Raw genomic sequence first — 27,532 nt, forward strand, 5'->3', positions numbered from 1 at the left:
TGCATTCATGGCCTCCCTGGAGAGCCAGGTCAAGCCTCTGGATGCAAAGCCATTGAGTATTTCAACTTCCTTCACCATCTGTACTATGTGCAGTGTTAGCGCCAGTGTCCTCTCATACCACAGTTGGAAAGCTGTCTAGACCATAGGTCACTGTTGCTCCAGAGTTGGGCACATACTAGTGCGTCAGTGAAAAACTTGAGCCAAACTCATCTTTAAAAAAAGGTTTGGAGCCAGGTGATGGTGGCACATGCCTTTAATCCTAGCACTCAGGAGGCAGAGGCAGGAGGATCTCTGAGTTAGAGGCCAGCCTGGTCTACAGGGTGAGTTCCAGGACAGGCTTAAAGCTACAGAGAAACCCTGTCTCAAAAAACAAACAAACAAAGGTTGGTTTGGGAACTGGAAAGTACAGCTTTATGGTAGAACCCTAGACTGGCATTTGCAAAGCTCTGGGTTCCATTACCAACATTGCAAAAAGGAGGGGAAAGGCAAGTGGTTTTCTCCCTTTATTATGACCTCTGCTCTGGTGTCTGCAGAAACAGGAGACTGGTAGGAGCCATGTACTGCATACAGAACACTACGCTTCTCATGTAGTGTCTTGGGCTCTTTGCAAGAAGTGTTCGATGTTCACAGGTTGATAGTTCCTTCTTAGACCTTGTCTGTTCTTCCTCTGTCATGGGCATTCACCTTCTTTCTTAAGGAAACCAGAAAGAGGAGCTTGGTAAATTGGGTCAAGGTTGAAAGACAACAGAAAATGAACCATGTGGAGCTAGGATAGGAGCGCTCACTCCCGGGGACACATGCTCTGTTCAATATAACAGGTCTTTTGGAATTGAAAGTTTGGCAGTGACATATTCTGCCCTGCCTGTAATGGGCATAAATATGCCAATCTGATCCATTCCTCTCCAGCCGTTCCCTGAGATGGCCTCTTATTTCAAGCCACTGAGAGTGTTTTCAATGTGGCTTCAAAGAATTCTGTGAGGATTGTCCAACCCTCTGGCTCATACTGTTGACAGCATGACGGTGAAGTTCGGCCTAAGGGTAGTATTTACTGAGTGGGTACAAGTTGTTGAGGTTCCCCTAGTGGCGCCTAAAGATTTATGTGACCTAGAAAGGAGAGAATTGTAAAGGAATGAGTGTCGTATAAAGTAGGAAGGGAGGGCCTGCTTGTTCATTCCAGCCGCCCGGCTAGCTTACACCCAAAATAACCACACAGAAACTGTATTAATTTAAACACTGCCTGGCCCATTAGCTCTAACTTCTTATTGGCTAACTCTTACATCTTGATTTATCCCATTTCTATTAATCTATGTATCGCCACATGGCTGTGGCTTATCAGTAAGATTCTAACCAGCGTCCGTCTGAGAAAGAGGATCCATGGCTTCTCCTGACTCTGCTTTCTTCCTCCCAGAATTCAGTTCTCTCTTCTCTGCTTACCTAAGTTCTGCCCTATCAATTAGGCCAAGGCAGTTTCTTTATTCATTAATCAATGAAAGCAATACATAAACAGAAGGACCTCCTACACCAATATAATGGGAGGGATACCAATGAATACAGGGATGTGCCAAATTCCAAATGAGGAGAGGAAAGGAATTCCAGGTCATTGGTGGTTTTAGAAAGAGTAACACCTGAGATCACTTTAATAAAGAACTAAAACAGGTAAGAACAGCTTGTGATTTCAGGTGCCCCAAAGAGCCGTTGGGTCTGTCTCAGTTCTTGGTAGGTAGGAAAGTTTTTTTCAAAGAGCATTTAACTTTTCTTGTTGACTAACATTTGGTATGTATATTGTGAAGAAAAAAACACATATCAGAAAATAAAACTAATTTGATGGGCTTGGGAATAGTGGTGCATAAGTTTTTCCTATCACTAGGGATGCTGGGACCAGAGGATGGGGCAAGACCTATCTAAAAATCAAAACAAACAAACAAAAAACGAACAGCTGGATGTGGTACTTCACACCTATAATCTTATATGGAGGCAGGAGGATCATGAAGTCAAAGTTATCCTTGGCTATACAGTAAGTTGGAAGTCAGTCTGGGCTACAGAAGACCCTGTCTCAGAAGGAAGGGAGGAAGGAAGGAAGGAAGGAAGGAAGGAAGGAAGGAAGGAAGGAAGGAAGGAAGGAAGGAAGGAAGGAAGGAAGGAAGGGGAAAGGAAAGAAGGGAAGGAGAGGGAGGGAGAGAGAAAGAAAGAAAGAAAGAAAGAAAGAAAGAAAGAAAGAAAGAAAGAAAAGGAAAGGAAAGAAAGAACAAAAAAGCAACCAAACAAAACCCAAGCATGAGTTCTCCCACTGTGATGGAACCAGGGCTGTTCTCTTTGCAGCTTTATCTCTTTTGAGAATAACCCTTCACTTTGGTTTTACATTACTAAGTATATAGATGGTAAATCATGAATTTGCCAACAGACAAGGTGGGTTTTTTTTTAAGTCTAGGGCCTAGAAATTGGTTTTGTGTGTGTGTGTGTGTGTATGTGTTAGTAGGGTTTGAAATTTTCTTCGTTTGGTTGTTGCTTGTTGGTTTTCAGTGTCTCTCTCTGTTGCTGGACTGTTCCTGGATCCATATGCTGCGGTCATCCTCCTGCTTGAGCTTCCCCAGTGCCTAGGCTTCAGGTCTGTGCCAGGGCACTGGTTCGTGTCCCTGTTTTGACCAGTGGCACCATTCTGTTTCCCGGTTGGCTTCTCTGTCAACAGTAGGCTTTGGCTATCTAAGCGTAACATTGGCAACACTCTAGGGTTAGATTCGCTTTACACTTTTTTTTTTATTTGTCTGGTGTTAGGGATTAAGCCCATGTCAGGTGCCTACCAGTAAACTGTACCCCAGCCTTTTTCCTTTGGCAGCTTTGCCTCCTGCTAACTTGGCTTTGCCACAAGATATCTGTTTAGTTAGAATTCTGCTGGTGAGTTGGTCCAGCTAGGCAATAGCATCGCACAGCCGAAAGCACTTAAGTAGAAACCCTGAATGCAAGGAATGCATGCCTTTCCATGAAGCCGCAGGCTGGAGGGCAGCAGGGCAGACTGAGCCCGCCTGGCTCCCCTTCTTCTCCCAGTTCTCAGCTCCAAGGGCAACCAGGACAACAGGTTCTTTGTTTCCACTTCTTATTTTTACAAGAACAAATGAAAGCCTCTGCCAGCACTGACTCTATATCTGGCCTTTTCATCTTGAGCTGGAGAGGAAGCTTCAGGATGAAATCACCCCCACCACCGCCACTGTCCCCAACCCCCAGTCTTTCTTGTGTGAAAATGGCCGTTCTGGGTGACAGTCTTCAGGTTTCGTCCCCATTTCTAAATACTTCCCTTTTGGGCCTCAGGAAATAGAAATTTTAAAAACTAAATAAATAAAAGCACTAAAAGAAAACTGCTTTTTTTCCCCCCTCATAAAAATCCTCCTGCTACATATCATTAGAAATCACTTTCGGGAAGTTGTGGCTTCCTCCCTCAAGAAGCAATAGCCCTTAGCCACCAGGAAAGCAAATCCATAACCCAAAATATAATAGTGTTTCGTTTTCCTTTTAGAGTTTGAAAGGATAAGAGGTCCCTGGGGAAATAAAGCATCAGCTTGTAGGCTGCTGGGAAATTTCAGAAGTTGGAAATGTGGAACAGGGGCCTGTCATACACTGGCCTAGAGTGTCCAAGCCTCTGGCTTTGCCCTCAGCCCGCAACGTCTACAAAGCGGCAGAAACACAACTCAGAAAACTGGACTTACGTGGATTCTGTAAGGGTGTTGTTCTGTTAAATCATTCTCACGTAAAATAAGGAGCTAAGTTGGATGGCTTAACTATCCCCTCCAACTCAGCTAAATGTGCAGAGATTTTACAAGAACACGTTTCCCCAGTCCTCAGCCGTCACCCTCTCTGTCTGTCTTGACCAGCGGAGGAAGGTTCCTCAGCTCATCTGCCAACTCTTGTGCTATAAACAGAATCCATGCACTAGGACCTTATGTCATCCAGAACGGATATGGTAATCCAGGTCTCCCTCCATCTCCAGACCTTAAGGTGACCAAGCGGGGTTTCATTTATCCTGGAGAGTCAGGAATTGTTGCTGTACCTGAAGGTGTTAAGCAATCATCAGATAGCAACCACCCACTAGATGTTTTCAAAACTGAAGGTTTCTGGGAAGTTTTGTTTGCTTGGCATATGTGTGAGGAACTGTTATTTGTGCCAGAAATGTTTCTATGAAATGCTGTTTTGTTTTTCCTGTATGGGCTCTCTATTTTTCTTCATAAGGAGCCTATATTTTCTGAAAAGCTATTGATGCTCATCCCTACCACCTGTCAACCCCCAGCCCTCAGAAGCCCTGGATTCATCTCCCACTAAGCGTGGTGTTGATTGGCCACTGCCAGGCGTTTTGCTACTGGTTTGAGGATGTGCTAGTCCAGGAGGAAGATCATGATATACCTAAGACTCCACCTTCTGTCTGGTCCTTCATTCTTAGGACAGCCCAAGCGCTAACCTCTCAGAAACAAGAAGCCTGGGCCCTCCACTAAGGCCATATGTGCCAGGAATGGGTAGTTAGATTTCAACTAAATGAGAACTCATGGGATGAATGTTAAAGCCCCTTTGGTATATGTCCCTGATATTTCTCCAAGCCTCCTGCAGGGCATCTCCCCTAACTGAAGGGTGGGTGGGTCCACTGTTGCCATCTGCTCTCTGGTTGCTCCTGTGAGCACCAAGCTCCTGTTGTTGGGATAATCTTCTCCCAGTACTGAAATAAGCACTCTATATTTGGTGACCAGTGTCCTATTTGTCCCCTCAAATCTAGACTAAACGTCATCATTGGCTTTATACCTTAAGGCTAGAAAGGCTATCTATGTGAGGAATCCATGAGCAATGAGGAAGGAGCTGCTAAAACCTCAGATTTGTTAGCCTGCAAGAAATGAAGCCGCTTCCTTGCCCAGGGCTCCAAAATGGCCAAAGGCTTGGTAGCTGTGGTGACTTTGGCCACCCATTTCCTGGTAAACACACAGACAAGAACCCTTTGTTAGTCCCAAGGCTAGAACTAAGCAGCCAGAGTTTACTCATCGGAGCCTGGCTCAGGGACGGCCTGAGTCTAAGACTGAACATAGGGGCCTCAGAATGAAGCTCAGGCCAAATATTTGAGAGCATCTCCTCCTCCTCAGGAGCAAGGACTACCAGCATCCCAGCTCCCACTCACACCCGCTCTGGACTGGGTCTGAGTATGGTTCAGGTGAGGACAGCACGTGAAGGGTTAATGCCTTGGAGATGTGCAGACAGCAGTGAGGAGAGCCAAGGCATGGGTTCCTTGTAGCTGAGGGAGACTAGGGAGGAGGGTCCGATCTGAGCTCAGTGTGGACAGGTTGTCAGAGCCTGATAGAGCATCTGCTCAGACCTTCCCAATGCCTCCAAGTAACTACCTGTCCATGGCTCATCAGTAAGTTTGTAAGTGGAAGCAAAGCAAAGACCTTGATGGAGCACAAAGATGCCTTTGCCCATGAAGGTGAACCCTGAACATACCAGATTCCAAGGCACATGTGTGGGCATAAGCACAGGGAGAGCAAGGAGCCAGGTGGGTTTAGTTATTTCCAGTGAGGACTTGTCATTCAATGTTTTTAAAGTTTGGTGTGTGTGTGTGTGTGTGTGTGTGTGTGTGTGTGTGTGTGTGAGAGAGAGAGAGAGGGGGGGGGGGGGGGATTGGGAGTGCATGTACCACGGTGCACACATGTGGAGGTCAATGTTTCAGAGTCTCACCTTCCATCTCATTGAGTTAGGGTTTCCCTTGTGGTTGCTGCTGTGCTAAGCACTCCAGGCTAGTTGACCTCTGGTCTTTGGGGGGACTCTTCTGTTGGGAGAGCTTCCTGTCTCGGCCTCCCATTTCACCATAGGGGATGCTAGGATTACTCTGTGTGTTTCTGGATTGCAGGGGCTCAAATGCAGGTTGTAAGGCTTGTTTGGCAAATGCTTTTACTAGCTGAGCCATCTCCCTGGCCTGAAGTGTTTAATTTAAAAACAAACCAACAAACCTTTTATCTTTAAAAGAAAAATGAGACACATACTATCTTAAATGAAAAAAGGTGCCCAATTTAAAAAAATAATCCTAGTTATCCAACTCAATAGAGATTTTTTTACACACGAAGAAAAGGTCTGGGGATCCTTTTGTTTTATTTGTTTATATAAGCTTGCTGTGCTTTGTTCTGACAAAGGGAGACAAAATTAGAATTTAGTTTAAAGATCTTAATTGGCTTTATTTTCATTTGTAGGGTGGAACAATGTATCATTCTGAAAATAGAATGAGTATGTAGCAAAGAGCCAAGGACAGGAGGTTGTTTTATAGCCAGAAACCAAAAGGATTTCTAAAATTGGTTTAGTTGTTTCAAGGTTACATTCCTTGTAAGGTGGGAAGAGGAAGAGAGAGAGAGAGAGAGAGAGAGAGAGAGAGAGAGAGAGAGAGAGAGAGAGAGAGAGAGAGAGAGAGATCTAAGGGAAAGTCTCCTGAGGCTGCCTAACCCTGGCATCCAGGAGATGGGCCATGAGGCACAAGAATTAAAGATTTGAGCCAGCCTGAGCTACCTAATGAAACATTGTCTTAAAAAAATGAAAGAGGGGGGCTGGAGAGATGGCTCAGTGGTTAAGAGCACTGACTGCTCTTCCAGAGGACCTGGGTTCAATTCCAGCACCCACATGGCAGGTCACAACTGTCTGAAAATGCAGTTCCACAAGATCTGACACCTTCACACCAATGCACATAAAAATAAAGTTAGATAAATCATTAAAAAATATTTTTTAAAAAAATGAAAGAGGGCTGGGCACTGGTTGTGCATGTACTTGGGAGGCAGAGGCAGGCTGGTCTCCTTGAGTTTGCAGCCAGTCTGGTATACAGAGTGAGTTCCAGGACAGTCAGAGCTGTTATATGGAGAAACCCTGTCTCACAAAAACAAAAACGAAACAAAAAGAGAGAGGGCCTGGGTGTAATTATGGCACACAACTTTAATCCTAGCTCTTGTGACGCAGAGGCAGGTAGATTTCTGTGACTTTGAGGCCAGCCTGTTCTATATATCAAGTCTCAGGACAGCCAGGAATACATAGAAAGATGCTATCTTAAAAAAAATGCACATAACTAACTGGTTGGCTGCTTCTGGTAACCTTTACTTGGTTAAGGCAGAGGGAATATTGTTAAAGTCAACTGAGACCTTCTTGTTTGGGAAATTGGCTGTTCTCTTTCTCTCTTGATTACTGATTGGAAGTTGTCTATTAGGATTCTTTGGATGACAGATAACAACTTGATTTGGGTTTGACTTTGAGCAGCAGTGACTCCATTTCTGTTTCAGGCTCCCTGTTGAGGCCTGGAGCAGGAATTTAGTCTATAACAATGGAATCCTATAAGTTTGAGCCAAGGCTGAAGGCTGACCTCGATCAGAGCACTGCCCGTTGGCTGAGACCTATCAGCCAGGTAGACACAAACTGTTCCTGATTGACAGTAAGAACTTGGATTTTGCCCTTATATATATATATTTTTTTCTTTTATTATTAACACCTGAACTAGGAGTCCTTTTTTGTTTTTTTTGGGGGGGTTGTTTGTTTGTTTGTTTGTTTGTTTTGAAACAGAGCTTCTCTGTGAAACACTTCTGGCTGTTCTAAAACTTTCTTTGTAGACCAGGCTGGCCTCAAACTCACAGAGATCCGCCTGCCTCTGCCTCCCGATTACTAAGATTAAAGGCATGTGCCACCACCACCTGGCTTGAACTAGGATTCTTTTTTTTTTTTTAATATTTTATTTATTTATTTATTATGTATACAATATTCTGTCTGTGTGTATGCCTGCAGGCCAGAAGAGGGCACCAGACCCCATTACAGATGGTTGTGAGCCACCATGTGGTTGCTGGGAATTGAACTCAGGAACTTTGGAAGAGCAGGCAATGCTCTTAACCTCTGAGCCATCTCTCCAGCTCCTGAACTAGGATTCTTATATCTGGAAAATTATGGACTGAATTTACCCTGCTAATATTTTCCCCACTGAAACAACCTCACAACAATTTTAATTAACTAGTTAATTAATTAATATTTCTATGTTGTACAATGCTGAGAATCAAACCCAAGAACATTCCCATACTCAACTACACCCCCTAAGCTATACACCCCAACCTCCAATTTTTATAGACTTTTACTTTATTGTCCCACATTTGACTAAAAAAGACTAAACTATAAAGTCAAAATAAACACTTTAGATGTTTCGGATGGAGCGTGGTAGAGGGAGCAGTGTACTGGAGCGTTCAAGCAAACATCTGGATATACTGTAGACACTGGGACTGGCCATCAGGAGCTGCCCTGTGGTCTCTTCTGAATTCCAGGCTCTGATCAGAACGTAAAAGAGCAGCTCTCCTCTGGAGTCTGCTGCACAGCTGCAGTTTCTCGGAGGTGATCCTAATCCTGCTGATTCTAATAAAACTATGTCAAGTGTCAGCCTGGCTGTACCGCTGGGAGCTCATTTTATGTTCTCGCTGACCCTTACAGCTCCTCCAGCTATGAATGCCTGGTACCTAGAAGTGAAGTGGGAAGGCCCCTCATCCTACACTCCGAAGAGCCTTAAGTGAGGTGTGACCCAGGGACAACCAGCGTTAGAGAGCCCTGTTGGAATACTTGGCTGTCTAACTCAGAGCCATTGATGCTAGGCTGTTGTTTCCATGACAACAGATGCGGGCTATGAGTTTCCCAGTGGGTGTTTATCCTCCTCCTTCCATTCTCTCTTTGTTGATGACCCTCTCTTCCCCTTAAATATTCCCTTTTACTTTTATATCATATGTGTGTGTGTATTGCTTATGTAGATTCTGCATATTTGTCTCTGCCCTGTTCCTCTTCCTTGTTCCCTCTTGTGTTTAAGCCCCTTCTTTGCCACCATAGTCCTTTGGTATTTCCTTATGGTCTTTTATCTGCTGGGCTTAGCACACAGTCACAGTCCTTGCTTGCTCTCAGGCAAGTGATTCTTAAGACATAATCACCACCTGGTGCTGGAGGTACCATTAACAAACGAGGAACATGGAGCTCAGAACTGGCCAAGGTCTCACATGCCTGGACCAGCTAGAAGAGGGACACCATGCTTCCACCCTTGAGACTGGCCCCTGGGACACCTCACTGTGACCATGTCATTATTATAAATGCCTGGATTGTATCATGGGTGCCTTATTACTTTGTCAGCACACTCATTTACATAGAGATACCCATCGGTCTTGGAAACCAATGGTTTCTGTTATTCCCAGTGGGTCTGTCTTAGGTGGAGCTCCCTAGAAGCAGAACGTGATGCATATAACTCTTGTGGAGATAGTTTCTGGAGGGAAGCACTTGGGAGCGGGGTATAGACAGAAAGGGAGGCAAGGGAAAAAATGTTGACTCCGGCAGATCCCACTCCAAAACTGCCTTACCTTGAAACAAGATGGCCACTCCTTCTCCAACCACGTCTGTACATCATGAACAGTAGTAGCTTCCCAGAGAGAGGCTGGATAAAACTTCCCAGGCATTTCCAGGAGAATGAGGAGGCTATAAGCTGTTGGTAACCAGTGCTCCTAACAACCAGGGTGTGGGCCCCTGTCCTGAAAAGGGGGTTCTGGAGGGAGGGAGTGCATTCACCTGACAGTCCATATGTCATCCATCAGCTCTTTGCTGGAGATCACCCCTGATAAAAAGATACTTGGTCCTTTAATAGCACGCTATAAACCTCACGTGACTGGTTGGATCAAGTCGGTGCCAAAGACTAATTGCAAGCTTTAATTTATGGTTTCTCCTTTATGAGGCTCCATGAATCTTGCTTGCCGTCTTCCCGTCTGGGCCCTGGCTGCTTAGGCCGAGGCCAATCATCAGAACAAAGAGTGGTTTTAAAAACAACAGCTTCAAACCAGGGAGGATTTGTGGGATGTGACTTTCTGAGGGGAAGCGAAATAGCCTCTTACTTGCTCAGTACACCAGGGAGGAGCATCAGCGTGTTAGACACGTCAGATTTGGACTTGATAAAATATGGCAGGTTGGCGAAGGCGGGGAAATGTGGGGCTATGGTTTTTCTATTTTGGTTTGGTTCTGTTTGAAGTGCTGAGGATCTAGCCTAGGGCCTTGAACGTGCTAGGCAAGTGCAATACTGCCATATCTCCGTGGCTCTGAAATAATTATTTTGAACTTCAGGGATTCTTTTAGTAGCGTGTTACCACTCCCCTCCTCCAGTCCCCTAACAAAACCAAACAGCTAACTGATCAGAACCCAAAGTTCACATTTCCTACTTAGCTTTCCAACCAGTGGTCCTTACAGTGAAGTCCTCAAATGGACAGGATCAGTGTTCCCCAGAGCTTGGGAGAACTGCCGCGGCTCTGGCCCACCAGGACCTACAAAATCAGAATCTTGGGGATCAAAACCAGGAGTCTTTGGCTTCACCAGTCCCCAGATGATTCCTACACAGGCTCAAAATTTGGCAAGTTATAGAGTCTTCCAATGTGGCTCCCGTTGGGATCCCCATACCCACATCCTGCCTCAGAGTCTCATTGACCTTGTTTGGTGGGCAGTCTTACCTCTGACCCTTTTCAAGTTTTTCTGCTGGTTTTTATAGATGGGCAGGGTGGAGAGGTGGTAATCTTCAGTTAGCTCACCTGTGTGGTAGAAATCTTCGTGCCGGCTTCCCCTCAAAAAGTTTGTTTTTGTACCTCTATAAATAGTCGCTTTAGAACACCCAGAGGGACTGCAGTGGCTTTTGCAGAAGGGGCAACAGCTTCACTTATTTTGACACAGACTCCTCTTTCTGGGAATTGATAGCAGAATTGAAAGAAAACTTTCATTTGCACAAAAAAGAAATACAAAAAAAACATGACCTGTCTTTGATTGTGTGTGTGCTGGGACGACCTCATTGGCTTGCCCGAGCTGACCTCGGTCTCCTCGGTTCACGTGATCCTTCTGCCTCAGCTTCTTGTGTATATGGTGCTTTAGGTACACATCTAGAAGATAAATGAGACATGGGGCTGCTTAGATCACTGGGGACGGGGAGGGATGGGTTCCCTGGCCATCCATCCCATTGCTCTTGTTCTGTCTCCGTGACAGTGACAAAGATGGGCGTCACCCACATCCACAATCTCACGTCTCCTTTCTGCAATCCTCCACGCTCCCATCCTTCCCCATCTTAGGGCTTTAGCCAGCATGCACACTGGGTATGTGTTTGATGACTGAATATATCCCATACTAAGCCTAACTCTTTGAACACAAGGGTCAAGTGTGACAGTCCTGCTGGCTACTACAGGACCATGTGGGGGACCTGTTCCCTCAGAGCCAGGAAAGGTGTCAATGTTGAGTGGGAGAGAGGAAGCTCCCCAGAGCCAAGCAACCTTGGACTTGAATTTCAGGACTCTCCCTCTGAGCAAGGACAGGCCCTAGATCAAGATTTGACCTCGCAGTACTTTTGTTGTGTTTTGTTCTGCATTTTGTTTTGTTTTGATTTTGAAACAGGATCTCACCTGTAGCCTTGGCAGGCCTGGAACTCACTATGTAAATCAAACTGATCTCCAATTGGAAGAGATCCAGCTGTCCCCCTCTGGGTCTAAAGGCCTGGGCTCCACACCTGGCTTCTACCTTGTCTCCATCTTGATCCTTCTACCTCCATTTCTAAGTGCTGGAGTCACGTGTAGCCCACATGTAGATTAGACCAGCACCCCGATCCTTCTTTCAGACAGCGTCACAGTACTTACAGTGTTCTGCTCCAAGGAGGAAATGATGGGGTGCTCGCAGAGAGGACAGCAGCTCCATCCACCTTCAGGCCCCAGGCTTCTCATTTCTCACCTAGAATTAGGTGCTGGGACCAAAGGAGGATGATATGGCTTGTTTGTTGGTATGATTCACAGACCGTGAAACCTCCCCATCTGAAGGGCATGAGTCATTCCGGGGTTTTCAGTGTGTTCATGCTGTTGTGCAATCCCCGCCATTACCGTATACCATGCTTCCTACAACTCCGGGTTACCTGGTACCTGTTTGTAGTCCCTGCTCATTTCCCCCTCCTTTCTTCCCAGCCAGCCACTCACCTACTTTCTCTCCCGAGGACTTTTCCTGCTGGGAACTTGTGTAATAGAGCTGTACAATACTTGACCTTAGCTCACTGCCTGTTTATCCCCCACCACAAGACTCAATGAACTTACACACCTGGTTCTTCTCATTCAGCATGGTATTCTCCAGGTTGATCGTGGGGTAGCATTCCACATTGTATCTGAGTAATACAGCTCACCCAGTAGACACATTTGGGGTTGTTGTTTGTTGTTGTTTGAATTATTTATTTGTGGGTTTGGTTTGTTTGTTTGTTGTTGTTGTAGCCCTGACTGGCCTTGAATTCACAGAGACGTCCTGACTGCTGAGATTAATGGCTTGTGCCACCACACCACACCCACTATAAAAAGCTTTTAGGACTTGCATTTGTTGACTTTTATCAACAGCACCATTGGATTACAATATTTTATTATTCCCAATGTTGGGGATAAATAATGCATAGGCTTGTAAGAAGAAATGAAAGACAATTATTTAGATACAGGACAAATATCCCCAAGTGTGATTTGCCTGTAAAGTTTGTGATGAGTGCCTTTACGCATTGAGACCTCAGGCTTACTGTGGCTAAGTTCCGCAGTTTAAAGGTTTGTCCTCCAAGTAACAAATACTTTATGCCCAAAGACAAACAAACCCAAGCTAAATAATAATCTTTATAGTATTGAGAACCCTTTGAAAATAGGGGTAGAGGTAGAAGGCTGGGCCTTTTGAATACAAAGTGCTTCCTTTTATGCTGGTGATACAGAGTAAAATAAAACATGTCTGTTTTCAAGATCTTTAGATAGACGGGTGATACCCTCGGGGGTACACATCCTATGAAAGGTCTGCCCAGTAAGTTCCTAGGGATGGCATCAGTCACTTGAGCCCTGTCCTTTTCTTCCTTCTAGCATGGTGAGACACAAGGATGATGGCTATTCGGAAGACAAGGATGGGAAGACCTGTCCGCGAGACTCTGGCTATGACAGCCTCTCCAACAGGCTCAGCATTCTGGACTGGCTCCTCCACACACACCCCATATGGCTGCAGCTGAGTCTCAGTGAGGAAGAGGCAGCAGAGGTTCTGCAGAACCAGCCTCCAGGGGTAAGGCCCAAGACTCGGAGAGGCTGAGGCAGGCATGTTGCCAGCAGACAGAGAAACACTTAGTTCCAGAAAGTTTTTCTCAGCTTTTAAGGTAGTGTGGCTTCCAGTGTAGGCCTCAAATACAATGCAGGGAAATTCTGAGGTCCACGAAGCAGTTTTCAGGAGCAGATCCTTTCCAGGCCTCTCTTCCTGTCTTCATCTGTTCAGTTATGGAGCTGTATGACCCAGCAGGGTGCCAGAGCATCAAAGGAAGAAAGAGCCCTGTCCAGAGGCCCCGGGACTGACCTTCTGAACCTGGTCCTGGATCCCTGCTTGCCCATGATGCTCTCCCTTCATTCTGAATCTAGGGACCCTACGGGGCCCAACTATTTATCTGGGAACACAACCTTAAAAAGCTCTGTGACCACAGACTTGGCTTCTCAGGTTATCAGTATTTTCTTTGCATTTCGCAGTAGCTTTCCATGTGAACCAAAGTCTGATTCTGTTTCAGCAGCTACTATTTATCCAGGACCCTTGATTCCTCTTACTCAGTCCACTTACTCTACGGATAGGCAATGCAGCCCATATCTGCAATCCTAGCACTTGGATGGTTGGGGCAGGAGAACCTAGGTTCAAGACCAGCCTGGCCTATGTAGAAAGACTCTCTTTAAAGAAGAAAGGTGGAGCTGGAGAATGGCTCAGTGGATAATGCACTGATCATACAAAGTATGGGGACTGGAGCTTGGATTCCCCCAACCAATCTGTGAGCTCTGGATTCAATGGAGAGACCTTAATAAACAACGTACAGACCAATTGACAAAGATACCTGATGTCAGTGTTCTAGTGGACAGCACTTTGTGCAGTGTCCAAACAAAAGACAAACACAGTAAATCCCAGATAAAATAAAGCTTAAAGCAGATGCTAGATATAAAGTAACTAATACATGGATAGCAAGGAGAAAATCCTATCACTAGCTAGCTGAGGAATGCCATAGCAGCTTTGGGGTCCTGGAGCAACCAGGGCCTATCTGTGTCACTATCTGTCCATATAAGTGAGTCTGTCTTTGCTTCTTCTTTCCTTCCTGCAAACAGAAACAGACAGGATTAAGAATTGCGTTAGAATATGCTCGGGGCTATGAGGCACAGTCTTTGATCCTCTTTGTTCTTTTTTTTTTTAAATATTTATTTATTTATTATATATACAATATTCTGTCTGTGTGTATGCCTTCAGGCCAGATGAGGGCACCAGACCTCATTACAGATGGTTGTGAGCCACCATGTGGTTGCTGGGAATTGAACTCAGGACCTCTGGAATAGCAGGCAATGCTCTTAACCACTGAGCCATCTCTCCAGCCCTTTGATCCTCTTTGGAGAGAGCTCCTTGGCCAGCATACTGGGCATACCTCTAGCTTTGGTCTTTAAGCTCAGAAACTTCTTCTTGCAAGACTTTCCTTTCTGCCAGTTGAATGACATGCATGTGTATTTCTGCCCAAAGTTTGGAAGCAGTACAAATCAGGCAGCAGTTCCCACCCAGCCCTGCTTCCCTGCTGGGGTGGAGCATAAACCATTCCTGCTGAGACCTGCACGAGGACTAAGCTAGCAGGGTAGTCAGTCTCTCTGTCCAGCTACCTGAGCTCTGACAGGGCCTAGACTGACAAGATGGGGCAGGTTGAGGACAGGCGCCATGTGGACCAGAAACAAGTGTGATGATGAAGGAAAAGCAAGTGGCTAGAAGCTTGGCCCTGGTGGCATGAATACATTAAGGATAATACTGCATCCTTCATTAAGCGACCACCCAAGACAGAGCCTGTGGACTGCTCTGTAAGGAGCAGGATTATAGACATTGTTGGGTTTTCTGGTAATTCAGTATCTGTCACATCGACTCACCAGGCTTTGTCAGGCAAAAACAGCTGCAGACGACATGTAAAGGAATGTGTAACCGGGCATCAACACAGATTTACTCACAAAGGCAGGCTCAAGGTGGATGCTCTCTGTAGGCCTGACTTGGTCAGCCTCTCTGACAAAGCTTCAGTGATTTAAGAATCAAAGCCCGGATGTGCACCACTCATTCCTGATTAGTCCCCACTCTTTAAGGAAGCAGCCTCTCAAAGTTTGGGCCCCTTAGCCCAAACACATGCACCCAGAATGCTGTTTGGGGAGCATTTGCTTTGGTTTTAATCTGTCCCGGAGTCCAAGTGCTCTGATGGATGAACCAGATGAGTTCCATGGATACCCCATGGATACTATGGGAAAAATAAAGCTCAAAGGGCTTCCTAGTAACCCCTTCCCTAAGCATCATGGAAAGTGTAGACATGAAGAGAAAAGCAAAGATCAGCTGGGGTGAGGTGTGAAACACTGTAGCAGGAGAGAGAGGAAGAGCGTGTAAGGTGTTCGAGTCCAGAAGAAAGAAAGAAGGAACAGGAGAGTATAGCCCCTTAAGAAGGAAGGGGACTAGGACTTAGCCAAGGCCACCAAACTACATACCCCCTTTGATTTGTAGGCCAGGTGGAAATGCTGGACCTACATAGCTATGTGCACATGGCAGGCCTGTCTCTGTACTGACAGAGCTCCAGTGGCCTTGACAACATTGCTAGAAATTGGTTTGGTGTAAACCACGTATGTGAAGACAGTGTTGGGACATGGAGGGAGCAGCCTCAGCGTTGGCTGGGACAAACCTCAGAGGACATCCACTTACCTGCCAAATGCAGCAGCCATTTTTTTTCCCTTCTGGGGCTTTTCTTTGTGTGTCTGACTTGACATGTTATCTCATTTTTCAAAAGAAGCTAGCAATTCATACTCAAAAGCAAAAACTAAAACTTCAGAAACAACTGCTGCTTTACTCTTAACAAATTCAAGTTCTTCTCATAAATATGCCATGAGCCAAACTAGCCAACCAACTCCCAGTTTGCCATCTATGGTTTGATCAATGTGAACTTCTTTGTAATTTAAGTTTTCCCCAGGTTTGAGACAGGGGCCGAGGCATATATGTACCTACAACCATGAAGCAGTCACCAAACTGCCAGTGCCTCTGCAGACAGGGGACTTTTTAAGCTTCGTGGATAACGTCGGGTCAGAGAGAAAGTAAGGTTCTTGTGAGCCCCTTTTGAAAGCAGTGGGGCCTTCCATAGGCTCTGAGCTCTTTCTCTGTAGAGTGTTCTGCACCGAGCTGTGCAGTCCTGTTGGGCAGGGTGTTCTATGTGCAGGGCATCATAGGTAAGGGAAATTATGTACCCAGGTTTTCAACTCCTTAACTTGTGTTTTCCTTCCTTCTTCTAGATCTTTCTGGTTCGTAAATCCTCCAAAATGCAGAAGAAAGTCCTCTCCCTTCGCCTGCCCTGTGAATTTGGAGCGCCTCTCAAAGAGGTTCCTATAAAGGAAAGCACATACAGTAAGTGTTTGTTGGGCAGGGAAGGCAGGCCTGATGGGAAGCAGCCTGGACTCTGATGCCAACAGACATGTCTAGTCCTGGCATCCAGCATCTCTACAGTGAGGTGTTGCTAGCTTCTGAGTAAGCCATAGGTCAATTAAACCATGTGTGCATACTCTGTGCACCCTAGGGTTTGGCACACGAGAGGCGCTGAGTGTAGATTGTCTCTTCTTGCCCTGTTCCCAGTTAGGTACCGTGTAAGTTTGGGGCCCTGGTTTGCTGATGACTAAACCCCAGGGAAGCTGCAGCCACAGCCCTTTTACGAGATCTAATGTCAAAGCCTGTGTCTACACACCTTCCTGAATAAATAAGCCTCAGGCACATGCGTTCCCTCCAGGTCGCCACTGTTCAGTCTTCCGTGAAAGGTGGTTAATCCCAGATGAATCTAGCCCCATGGGCAGATGACTAGCTAGGGGCTGCAGGGAGCTGATGCTCAGCAGCATTGGTTTCCTCCCTGTCGTCTGCTTTCTGGTCACTGAAAATGTGGAGTGTCGGGAGGCCAAGTTTTAAAGAAAAGAAGGAACACACAGTTCTGAGGTACTGCCAGTCTCCAAGAAAGGATCAGGAAATGGATCTGCACAACAAAGTGGGGAGATCTGAAAATTCTAGGTTAACAAACTGAGGGGTGAAGGTCAGGAGAGGGGAGCTAGGAAGCCTGCAGGATGGAGCCCGACTCAGTCCCTACATTTGAAGGTACTGAGGTTTAACTGAATGGCAGGCGCAAGATTCCCTCACCGTGGTGTTCAGTCTCCTTGAGCCAATAACCTTGCATAGAATCCAAGGAAGTGACATTTCTGGCACAAGAAAATCCTACCTGCATCCATGATCTGCTTCCGGTTCAAGTGTAATGAACTGGAACCTTGAGCATGGAATTCACATGCTCAAGGGTTCCTTGGAAACACATGCCCCTGACATGCTGAACCTGGAGAAAAGTAAATGCCGTGGGAGATAATCTGAAGTCACCTTAGAGACCCACCACCATTTTAAAGATAGTGACTGTCTAGCACATTGATAAATAATGAATTTATGTTAAGTTGATTTTGTTATTCTGAGGTAGCTTTTGAAGGGCTGCTGGCCCACCCAGCAACAAGTCATACTGGCTTTTAAATCCTTCCCAGTTTCCAAGGTTCACTATGGCAAGGAAACCACTTCCTTTCTTCCGAAGCATGGTCACTATCATTGAACCTCGAACCCTCTGCCACACACACACACACACACCTGTTTATTGTGTTCCCTGAAGCCAGAGGTTTTTTTACCCTCTATCAGGTTCTTCAGTCACCCCCATCCCAGTCCTCCCCAAGGGACTTCCAAGTGATTGAAAGAGCTAGTTTATACAAAACATTATCCTATCTATAATGACTTACTGCAGGCCTGAGTCCTACCATAATAATATCTACCCGGCAGGTTGGTCTCTATACAGAGAGGGGTGGAGGAGGGCTTATTACAAAAGTGGATATTTTATTATTTCTGGATGATGCAATAGACACCATCATACATTCGTATGTAGTTCTTTCACATAAGGTATTTCATTAAAAACAAATTATAGTCTATGTTGCTCCTTCAGTCTGGCAAAAACTGTTATTGGCCATTTAGTAGGTGAGATGAAGGTGGTTGGCCCGTGAGGATTGGAAACCAAGCCACTGGCTACCCTCACCAAGCCACTGCCTACCCTCACCAAGCCACTGCCTACCCTCACCATTTGGGAGCCGTACCTGTAGCAACAGCTTCTTCTCTGAATGCGTCTTTCATTTGGGAACTTGTGTGATGTGGCCAAGCAAGAAGACAGCATTTTAGACTCTTTACATGGAATATCACCCATGGAATGATTTCTAGAGCCCTTGAACTGACCTCTAGGTTCCTGCCCCTCTGCCCTGCGCCAGAGGACTCTGACTTGTCTAGGAAGAAAGGGTCTGGGGTGGTGGGACCTCTGACCCATTGCTGCCAAGTGCTAGTGGCCTCTCCTCTCACTTCAGCCAGATGAGCCTTTGGCCCTGCCCAAACTCTGTGCTCTGAACTTCAAAACAAACAGAGAGGTTGTTGTGCATGTGAGTGTCTGTTTACTGGGCACAGAGCGTGTGCTGAGCATGAGTCAGGGAGGCCGCCCTTGCCTGACTGTTTAAAGCTGTGTCTGGCAGTCAGGCAGCCCCCTCACAGCTGGTTTGGATAAGCTGCACAGTAGTCTGAGAGGGTGGAAATGGGCCCACATATGCTGCATTAGATGCTGTTCCTTCCCAGACACTCAGGAAGACTCAGACACCTTCTGGAATCTCTTTTCTTTTTTCCAGCCTTTTCCCTGGAAGGCTCAGGAATCAGCTTTGCAGATTTATTCCGGCTCATTGCTTTCTACTGCATCAGCAGGTAAGGAACATCCCATGACTTGAAGGACCTGCTTGGTGTGTGATATGATCTGGACTTCGGTCTGGAGAAGGGATCTGGAAGGCTGGTCACCTAAGAGCTGTCAGGGAAGAATTTGCCGCTTAAAGAAGATGTTCACCCCATTCCAGTATTAGGTTTAAGATAGAAACAACTGCCTGGCCCTCCAGCTGCAAATTCTCATTGATGTGGTTATTTCTTCATGCTGGTCCCATGGCTTCTGATGACTAGAGCCATTGAGCAGAAAACACACACACACACAAGTATACACCCACATAGCAATATACATACCACCTGTATAAACACATGCATGCACGTGCACACGCATATCCAGAGAGACAGACAGACAGACAGATGAAACCAGTACTTAAACCTGTAAATTTTTAAGGTTCCTGACAGTGTTTTTGAAAACTCCAGGGAACATAATCTATTCTCAAGTGTGGATTTTTTTAGTTCAATCCATAAATCCTGCACAGCTCTTCGGGCCAGCTGAGGTTCGCATCCTCTCTAGGACTGAATTAATGGTTGAAATTAAGCCCCAGCCCAGAATGTGATCAGTGTGGAAAGGATGTGAGTTGTAGGTTTCTATTATTGTTCTCTCCTTTGCAGCAATAACAGCTTTTCAGAGTCAGTGTTCTCGTGCCTGGAGTTACAGCTGAGTGGTAAAGCATTTGCTTACAAAGCATGAGACTCTGAGTTTGATCCCTAGCACTGCCAAAGAACAAAACAAAAACAGCCAAATGGAGCTAGCATTCTTGAAGTAATTAAGCAAAGAAATCTGCTGGCCTTACAGGCTCTCCTTCTTCCCTTTCTCCTTCCTTCCTTCTTTCTTCCCTCCTTTCTTCCTTGTTTTTAGATGTTTTAAATTTTATTTTATGTATATGAGCATTTGTCTGAATATACATCTGTGTACAACCTCCATGCCTTGTGCCCACAGAAACAGGAGAGGAAGTCAGAGTTCCCTAGATCTAGAGTTACAGATGGTTGTGAACCACCGTATGGGTGCTAGGAATAAAACCCAGGTGGTCTGCAAGAGCAAGCCTTGCCTATTCTAACCAGACAGAGCCCAGGTTGGCTTCCTTGGTTTTTCTGTTTGCTCACTACAGAGGCTTCAGGAAATGTCTTTTCAGAGGTCACAACTCATGGCTGCCTCAGCGAGACTGGGGAGTCACTTGGGTTTGGCTTGGTTTATTTTAAGGATTAGACTGTTTAGCATTCATCATCCTGGTGACTTTCCTTTCTCTGCCTGGCATGGCCACTCTGCTCTCAGGCTAACTGAGGCTGAGCCATAAATGGCCCGAGGAAGAGGAGGCATCTCCAGAGGAGACCCTAGCACTGCTCATCAGCAGAAAGAATGTGAGGGCAGCTTTCAGGATGGACAGTGCCTGCCTGGTGAGCGCCTCACCCCAAGGAGATGCCACCTGCTTGCCAGGTTAGGGTCACTGGAGCCTGTGTGCTTCGCTTCTGAAGCTCTGAAGTACGACTAGTTACAGCGCGCCATTTTAGATTAAGAGAATGAAGTCGCTACTTAGTTGACTATGATGTAGCATTATCTTTTTTTGACATTTTAAAATTTGACTAAATATATTTGCATTTAGTGCACACATATAATGACTCAGATGCAGGCAGAAGCTATGCTGCAGTTGCAGTGGTGGGTGTCACACGAGCCACTGAGGGGAGCTGCTTCCATGCAAATAGGACGCTTTGGAGGCAAAGTTTAGAATGAAGTACAAATCTTTTTTTTTTCCCCCTTGATGTAATTATATCCTGTCTATTCAGAGTTATATTAAAATTGTGCACAAAATACCTCTAAAAAAGAAAGACTTTAGGGATCCAGGATGGTTCATTCTGTGTGAGGCACTGTCTCAGGACATGAGATTATCCAGCTTTCCCAGCACCGCACCACTGAATTCCAGCAGGACCCCGATAAAATGGGTGCCAGTAACACCCCGATAATAATGACAAACTGCAATTCCCATCTTTAAAAGTTTAACAGAAATGTGTTTCTGAAGACAGAAGACCTCTCTGTAGCCCCCAGGACGCAACTCCAGTGGCACCACCCTTCCCTCAGCCCCCTCCCCGCTCAGCAGACCCACCTGGTTTAGTGTAGAGCCAACCAGGATAGAGATGACGTCAGTGCTGCCCTGTGAGCTGGAGGTGAAGTTGGCTGACAGCCTTCCTTCCAACTTTGCCTCCTGGTAATCGGGCTATTGGGGAAAGAGCCTTCCACCCACAAATACTTGGCAACTACACAGAGAAGATTCCCTTCTCTGCCCTCCACACTTCAAGCAGGCCAGAACACTTACTGGAGTAGCAGGGCAGGCTAGGGATTGAAGGTCAGAAGGTCAATTAAGGCCGATGGTAAATTACTAAGCACAGACTTCACTTGAGGCACTTACAGGACGTTCTCAGCATCAATATTTTGCAAGTAAAGGGGCCTGAGAGCTGGGCGGTGGTGGCGCACGCCTTTAATCCCAGCACTCGGGAGGCAGAGGCAGGTGGATCTCTGTGAGTTCGAGGCCAGCCTGGTCTACAAGAGCTAGTTCCAGGACAGGAACCAAAAAGCTACGGAGAAACCCTGTCTCGAAAATCAAAAAAAAAAAAAAAAAATTATAAAGGGGCCTGAGAGTTTTTTTTTTTTTCAAAATGCCAAGGTACTTGATGCTCTTTGATTTCTCCTCTAATACTCCTCGTTGATATTCTTGGTTCTTGGTCATCAGTGGTTGACAGGGCTCAGTCTTTCCAAAGTGTTTCTGAAATCCTCTACCTGGTGGCTCGTAGAGAATCCATCATAGAGACTAGGGTGGGTTCCCACACAGTACGTGTCAGGTATACATGGACAAGAGAAGCCACGGTTAGTGGACACCTGATTTGCGGTGTTGGATCAACTAATGGAAAGCACTGTTGGGAACAGAAGTAATGAGCGCCATTGATCAGTAGCACCACAGAGCTCCCTGTTGCTTGGGTGTTGTCAACGCAGTATAGAGAACCAGCCACCTTTCAGGCTCAGTTGTGCCCCAGAATCGCTTGTAATCCTCTTAAGAGGCAGAATCGAACTCAGAGGATCTGGACTGTGCCACATCCTGCATGCCCAGCAAGCCCCTAGGTGATGGTGATATCACTCCTAGGCTTGGACCACGCTTTTTAATATCGAAATAGTATCTGGAGTCTTCTATATTTGTGACAGGCACAACAGGCACATTATCCATAGCCCTTTCAGAAGCCTTGTGAGTTCCAACTATGGGAATGAGGTGCTTGCTTACCTGTGTGAGAATCCACGAGAGTCTGGGAGAGGCTCTAAAGAATTTATTTATGTATAATGAGGGTGAACACTCACTGATACAGGATAGGTTAGATGCCACCACGGTTGTTCTGCCCAAGGGGAAAGAGCACCAACACCAAACTGCCTGCTCTCCTACCACCCAGCGCTAGAGCAAGAGAGCGAGAGACCCTCCCCCTTCAGCTTTTCAGACCACGCTCTAGAGCTTGCTGCCCCAAGTCACTGGCTAAATGGATCGAAATCCCATGATACTTATCACCATATAATCAAAAACCAGCAATTATAGGGGGATGGAGAAATTGCTCAGTGGGTAAGAGCACTGGCTGTTATTCTAGAGGACTAGGGTTCAAGTCTTAGCTCATAATTATAACTCCAGTCCCAGGGGATCCAACATGCTCTTCTGGCCTCTGAGGGCACCAGGCATACATGTGGTGTAAGACATATATGTAGGCAAAACACACATACATACAAGAAGATATATAAGAAAAATAAATAAATCTAAAAAAGAAATCAAACTAGCAGGTACAGAACACACCTGTAGCCCCAGCACTCAAGAAACACACACACACATGGGGTGGAGGGAGACCGAGAATTTGAATCCATTATTATCTTGATGCCAAAGCCCACAGTTCCTCACTCTGCTCTGCCAACTACACACACCTGAGCTTCAACACAGCTAGTGCCAGTCCCTGCTGTGCTGCCGTGTGTCCCACGGGGTGCATCAAGGCCTACACCAGTCAATATGGTTGCATGATCCTGATACTAATGAATGCAGTTTCTTCCCAGCATGGTCAGTGGGCCTCACAGGTGCTCAACTGCTTGGTGCATGACAGCAGAAGCTGCTGAATAATGTTAGTCTCTCCCTCTTTAGAAATAAAGCATACAGAGCAAAGATAAAGTAAATCCGGATTGCACATGGCCTGAAACTCTTAGAGGAAAGTTCTGCATTAAGATGTAGGCTCTATTTTGTTTGTTATGTGCAAACTTTAATATCAGGGCTCCTTTTTTAATGAGGTATAAATAAAGAAGGAAGTGTGTGTGTGTGTGTGTGTGTGTGTGTGTGTGTGTGTGTGTGTGTGTGTGTGTGTGAAGATGCTAGGTACTCCTGGCTGGCACAATGTGAGGCAGTTCATACATAACATCTAATTGTCTAAATAAGTCAAAAGCTACAACCATCTATTATCGGATGTCAGGTATAGCTTCCTGTCCTATGTCATTAAGTACACCAAGCCAGTCAGATGATGTTTAAACTCTGGCTAGGATGCTGAGCTAGGTAAAAGCTTAAAATAAGCATAGGTTGGTTTTGTTACACGTAACTTTTCTCCACAGTGGGTAAAGAAAGTAGATTTGAATAGACTGAATGCGGTTTTACAAACATGGGTTTGTGGTACACTTTGATGTTACAACACTCCAGTTCCCATTAGTCTCCACTTCAGCGTAGAGTCAGGATCACTGCCCTCGCCAGGACACAGGAGAAGGTGTTCACAGTCTTAGGTCAGGCAGGGAGGCCTCGTGGAAGCAGGAGTTGACCAGGGCTGGACACCGTCAGGAGAAACAGCCTCCTGATTTCATGTGAGAGAGTATGGTAGAGCTTTGGTAACACTATCAGGTGTTGGTCCACACCTGCTTTGTTATTTTCATTGACTCTGCAACTTTGTAATTGACTGTCAACAGCTCTAAGGGTTTCAAGATTCTCCAGTCATCCAGATTTAATCTAGTGCATTCTAGAATGTTGCCTAAGCTTACCATAAACAACAGGATAATTTGGTATATGATTTTCTTCAACAGAAACTTTCAAGACTTTTTTTTTTTTTTGATGATAAAATACAGGCAGAAGCTTGCATTCCCATCTCTCCCCAGCTCCATGGTAGCCACGGTGACTCACTGGCTGCTCTCCTCATGTGCCAGACCCCACCCCTCACCCCAGGCCCTTTTCACATACTGCTCCCTCACCTTGGAATCATCTTCCCTGTGTAATTTGCTCACTGGATACCTCTTTCTACTTTCCTGTGTGTGTGTACAGTACATACGCATTTTACATGTATGTGGGTGGGGTGTACACGTACTTACATGCATGTGCCTGTGGAGGCCTGAGGTTGGTGTCAGGAATCACCCTCGGTGACACTTCCACCTTATTCACTGAGGCAGGGTTTCCCAGTCAAACCCAGAGCTCACCAATATGACTATTCTCACTAGCCAGCTTGCTCTGGGAGTCCTTTACCGCTACCTTATGGTATCACAGGGGTTACCTCGTCCATCTGGCATTAACGTGGGTTCTGGGGTTCCTCATGCTTGTGAGGCAAGTGCTGTGACTATTGAACCATCTCTGTAGCCTCTATATAGGCCAAAATCACCTTTAAATACTCTTTTTTTTTTTTACTTAAATGTTTTTTATGAGCATGTGCATGCGTGTGTGTCATGTGGGGGAAGGGGATAGCTGGTGCCATGGTGAGCATGCGCATGCCAGAGGACAACCTTTGGAGTCAGTTCCCTCCTCTCACCTGAAAACCAGGGTTTCAGGGGGTCAAGCTCCTGGGGGCCAGGTTTGCATGGCAAGCCCCTTTATTCACTGAGCCATCTCACTGCTGGCCCTCCTTTATTTTTATTTATTTTATTTGCTCTTTGGGGGCAGGCTGTTGTGGAATTGGCTGTGTAATTGCAGCTGGCCTGGAACTTCCCATCCTCCTGCTGAAGTCTCCCTATCACAGATAGTGCGGAGGTCACAGGTGTGCACAGTCATCTCTGCTGGCTTCCAATAGTCTTTATTTCCCCCTCACACATAATGTTTCCCCATGGTTGGTGTCCCTTTCCCTACATTCTATACATAGCTTACTTGTTTATATCCTGTTGATGTTCTTTGGCACGGTGCTCCATTCTGGCAGGGACTTAGGTTTTGTTTCTGGCCCAGAACAATGTTAGTTTATTGTAGATGATAATAAACATTTATGGAGGGAAGGAGTAGATAATTATTTTTTTAAGGCCAAAACCACTACCAAAAAGAAAAAATTAACATACCTTTTTGTTCAAGTCACCATTGTCATTGAATATGACTTTCTCCTGGGCGGGAGTTTATGCTGAGCCCTGTACTAATGTTATGGATTCTTAGAGCTTGCCTCTCAGCCTTGCATATGAAAATAAACCACCATTTATTCCATCTGCTAAAACCCTTTCTAAGAAAAACACACCATGGCCCGTCATTTGCTCCAGAAGAGTGTATGCCCTGATTATGACTGGACCCTGATGTCAGCTTGACACTTTCCTAGCAGGCTTGCTGATCTCTGGGGCCCCCTCTGCATGTGGCTTATCAGCACATGGCGCCACCCTCCTTAGCAGTTATCCGCATGAAGCACCTGGAACGTGCCTTCAGAGATTGTTTCAGTAGCAAGTGGCATTCATGGCCTAAGAGCACCATCCAGACCTCCTGACTCTAAGTATTCAGTGTGTGGTATAATGAGATTTCCAGGCAGGGACTCCTGTGTACATCCAAGTTAGAGTACACCAGCCCTAAAACACAGTAGAGACTTTCATCTTTGCCACACAGGGGGCACGGAGTGATCTCCGCTTAGCAAATGGTACGATGAAACGGTAACAGACACTTGCTGAGAACCTGCTGTCTGTAAGAGAGTGGGGATTAAGGATTGAGCATTCATGTCTAGAGAGTGAGAGTCCAACATTAAGAGGGCATCTAGCTCAGCGGGACAGGCTGCTTTAGAGGGGTGATGGGTCTACCGGCACAGTCAGACATCCTGATACGAACTCTACACACCCAATGCTACCCAGCAAGGAACCTGACCGCTGGCACAGATTCAATCAGGCAGCCTTGTTCTTGGCCTGTGATAATTCAGATGAGAGCTGCCAAAAGAGAGACGCTTGGTTGGATGTGGTATGGTGTCAACTTGTGATGTTTTAGACCGTTTAATAGGAAACGTCTCTAAAGTGAAAATGAATGCATGAGAGAGGTAGCAGCCGTGTAATTATGAACATTCTCTTCCTTTTTTCTTTATGTCAGGGATGTTCTGCCATTCACCTTGAAGTTACCTTATGCCATTTCAACAGCCAAGACGGAGTCTCAGCTTGAAGAACTAGCCCAGCTGGGACTGAGTAAGTGGGTACCCCTGCCTGGGTGTATCTTAAAATGAAGTCCAGTAGTATCCCTGTGGGTCTGCCCACGGTTCCACTACTACATCAAACACACAATTGTAATGAAAAAGAATCCACTTGCATGACAACATGCAGCTGTCAGAACCCTGAGGTCCCCGAATCACATGTTCTGGGACTCTTTACCCAAGTCAAATGTTCATCCCACTTTCAAATACTGGCGCTAAGTGTACTTGGGTAACTCCTAAATCCTCTAACTTAACCCGTCAAACGATTAAGGCTCCCCAGATGTAGAGAGCCCAGCTTAAGACCTGCCAGGTTCCTCTCTTTCTGTGGCATCTTTCTGGGGAAAGGCAGCACTAACAGAAAAAGAAGTCCGGTGTGGTGCATCTCAGCATCCACGTGTGTGGCATTTAAGCGGCACACAGACAGTAGTGACAGTCCCGTGCTGTAAGGAGTGATGATGGTATCTCAGTGACATCTGTCTCTCTTCCCCTCTTACTCAGCTCCCACCCTGCTGCTGTGGGCCATGTCCCGTCTTCCCACCAAAGGTCTCACTCTGGGGCTGGCGCTTACTTCAGCAGTCTGCCTCTTTGCCGATCTTCCCCAAAGCCCCACAGTCCTGCCAGACTATGGCTGACAATGAGCCAACACCCACAGTTCACCTGCTTTGACTTTATCCCAGTGCTCTGGCAGAATCAGCATGGGCTTAACTGTCATTAAATGTTTTCCTTCTAGGGGGAAAAGGGAATTTCTTTTAAGATTTTAAGACTTTGGTCTTTGGATAGGTTCACAATCAGACCACAGTATTTGAGTAGAAATTTGGGATTTCAAAGCCTCATACCTAGGTGTCTAGATCCTAGACACTGTCTCTCTGTCTCTCTCTCTCTCTGTGTCTCTGTCTCTGTCTCTCTCTCTCTCTCTCTCTCTCTCTCTCTCTCACACACACACACACACACACACACACACACACACACACACACACACTGCTCCCCCACCCCTTCCCACCCTGTAGGAATGGAACTCTTGAATGCAGTTTTCCTCTGGTGGATTTTAATGCTGAATGCGTAAAAGCTCCAGCAGATTGTGTAACATCCCTCAGGCCCAGCTGCTGGTCCTACCTCATAAAGGGGAACTTGGAGGCCTATGGATTCCTTTGCTGGCAGCCTCCTCGTTGGAGGGTATCCGGGAGGAGTTGATTGGAAAGGGTGCTGTTGCTCTCAGGCCTGAGTGGGATTTTGCAAAGCAAGCTCAGTGGCCCTGTGCCCTTTACAAGATTAGCCTGGACCCCTT

The 27,532-nt window shown here is 46.0% G+C and overlaps 1 protein-coding gene across 8 annotated transcripts in view; it reads left to right on the forward strand.

Moving 5' to 3' along the window:
* Window positions 1-27,532, forward strand: part of Rin2 (Ras and Rab interactor 2) — a 160,295-nt gene that overhangs the window by 106,793 nt on the left and 25,970 nt on the right. For all 8 annotated transcript variants that reach the window (XM_075962365.1, XM_075962366.1, XM_075962368.1 and 5 more), the window contains 4 exons: window positions 12,891-13,083; window positions 16,338-16,449; window positions 18,774-18,846; window positions 26,151-26,242. In XM_075962365.1, the coding sequence (XP_075818480.1) occupies window positions 12,891-13,083; window positions 16,338-16,449; window positions 18,774-18,846; window positions 26,151-26,242 (470 nt within the window). The remainder of the gene's footprint in view (window positions 1-12,890; window positions 13,084-16,337; window positions 16,450-18,773; window positions 18,847-26,150; window positions 26,243-27,532) is intronic.

The sequence above is a fragment of the Microtus pennsylvanicus genome, chromosome 2 (genome assembly GCF_037038515.1).
Source record: "Microtus pennsylvanicus isolate mMicPen1 chromosome 2, mMicPen1.hap1, whole genome shotgun sequence".
Taxonomy (NCBI): domain Eukaryota; kingdom Metazoa; phylum Chordata; class Mammalia; order Rodentia; family Cricetidae; genus Microtus; species Microtus pennsylvanicus.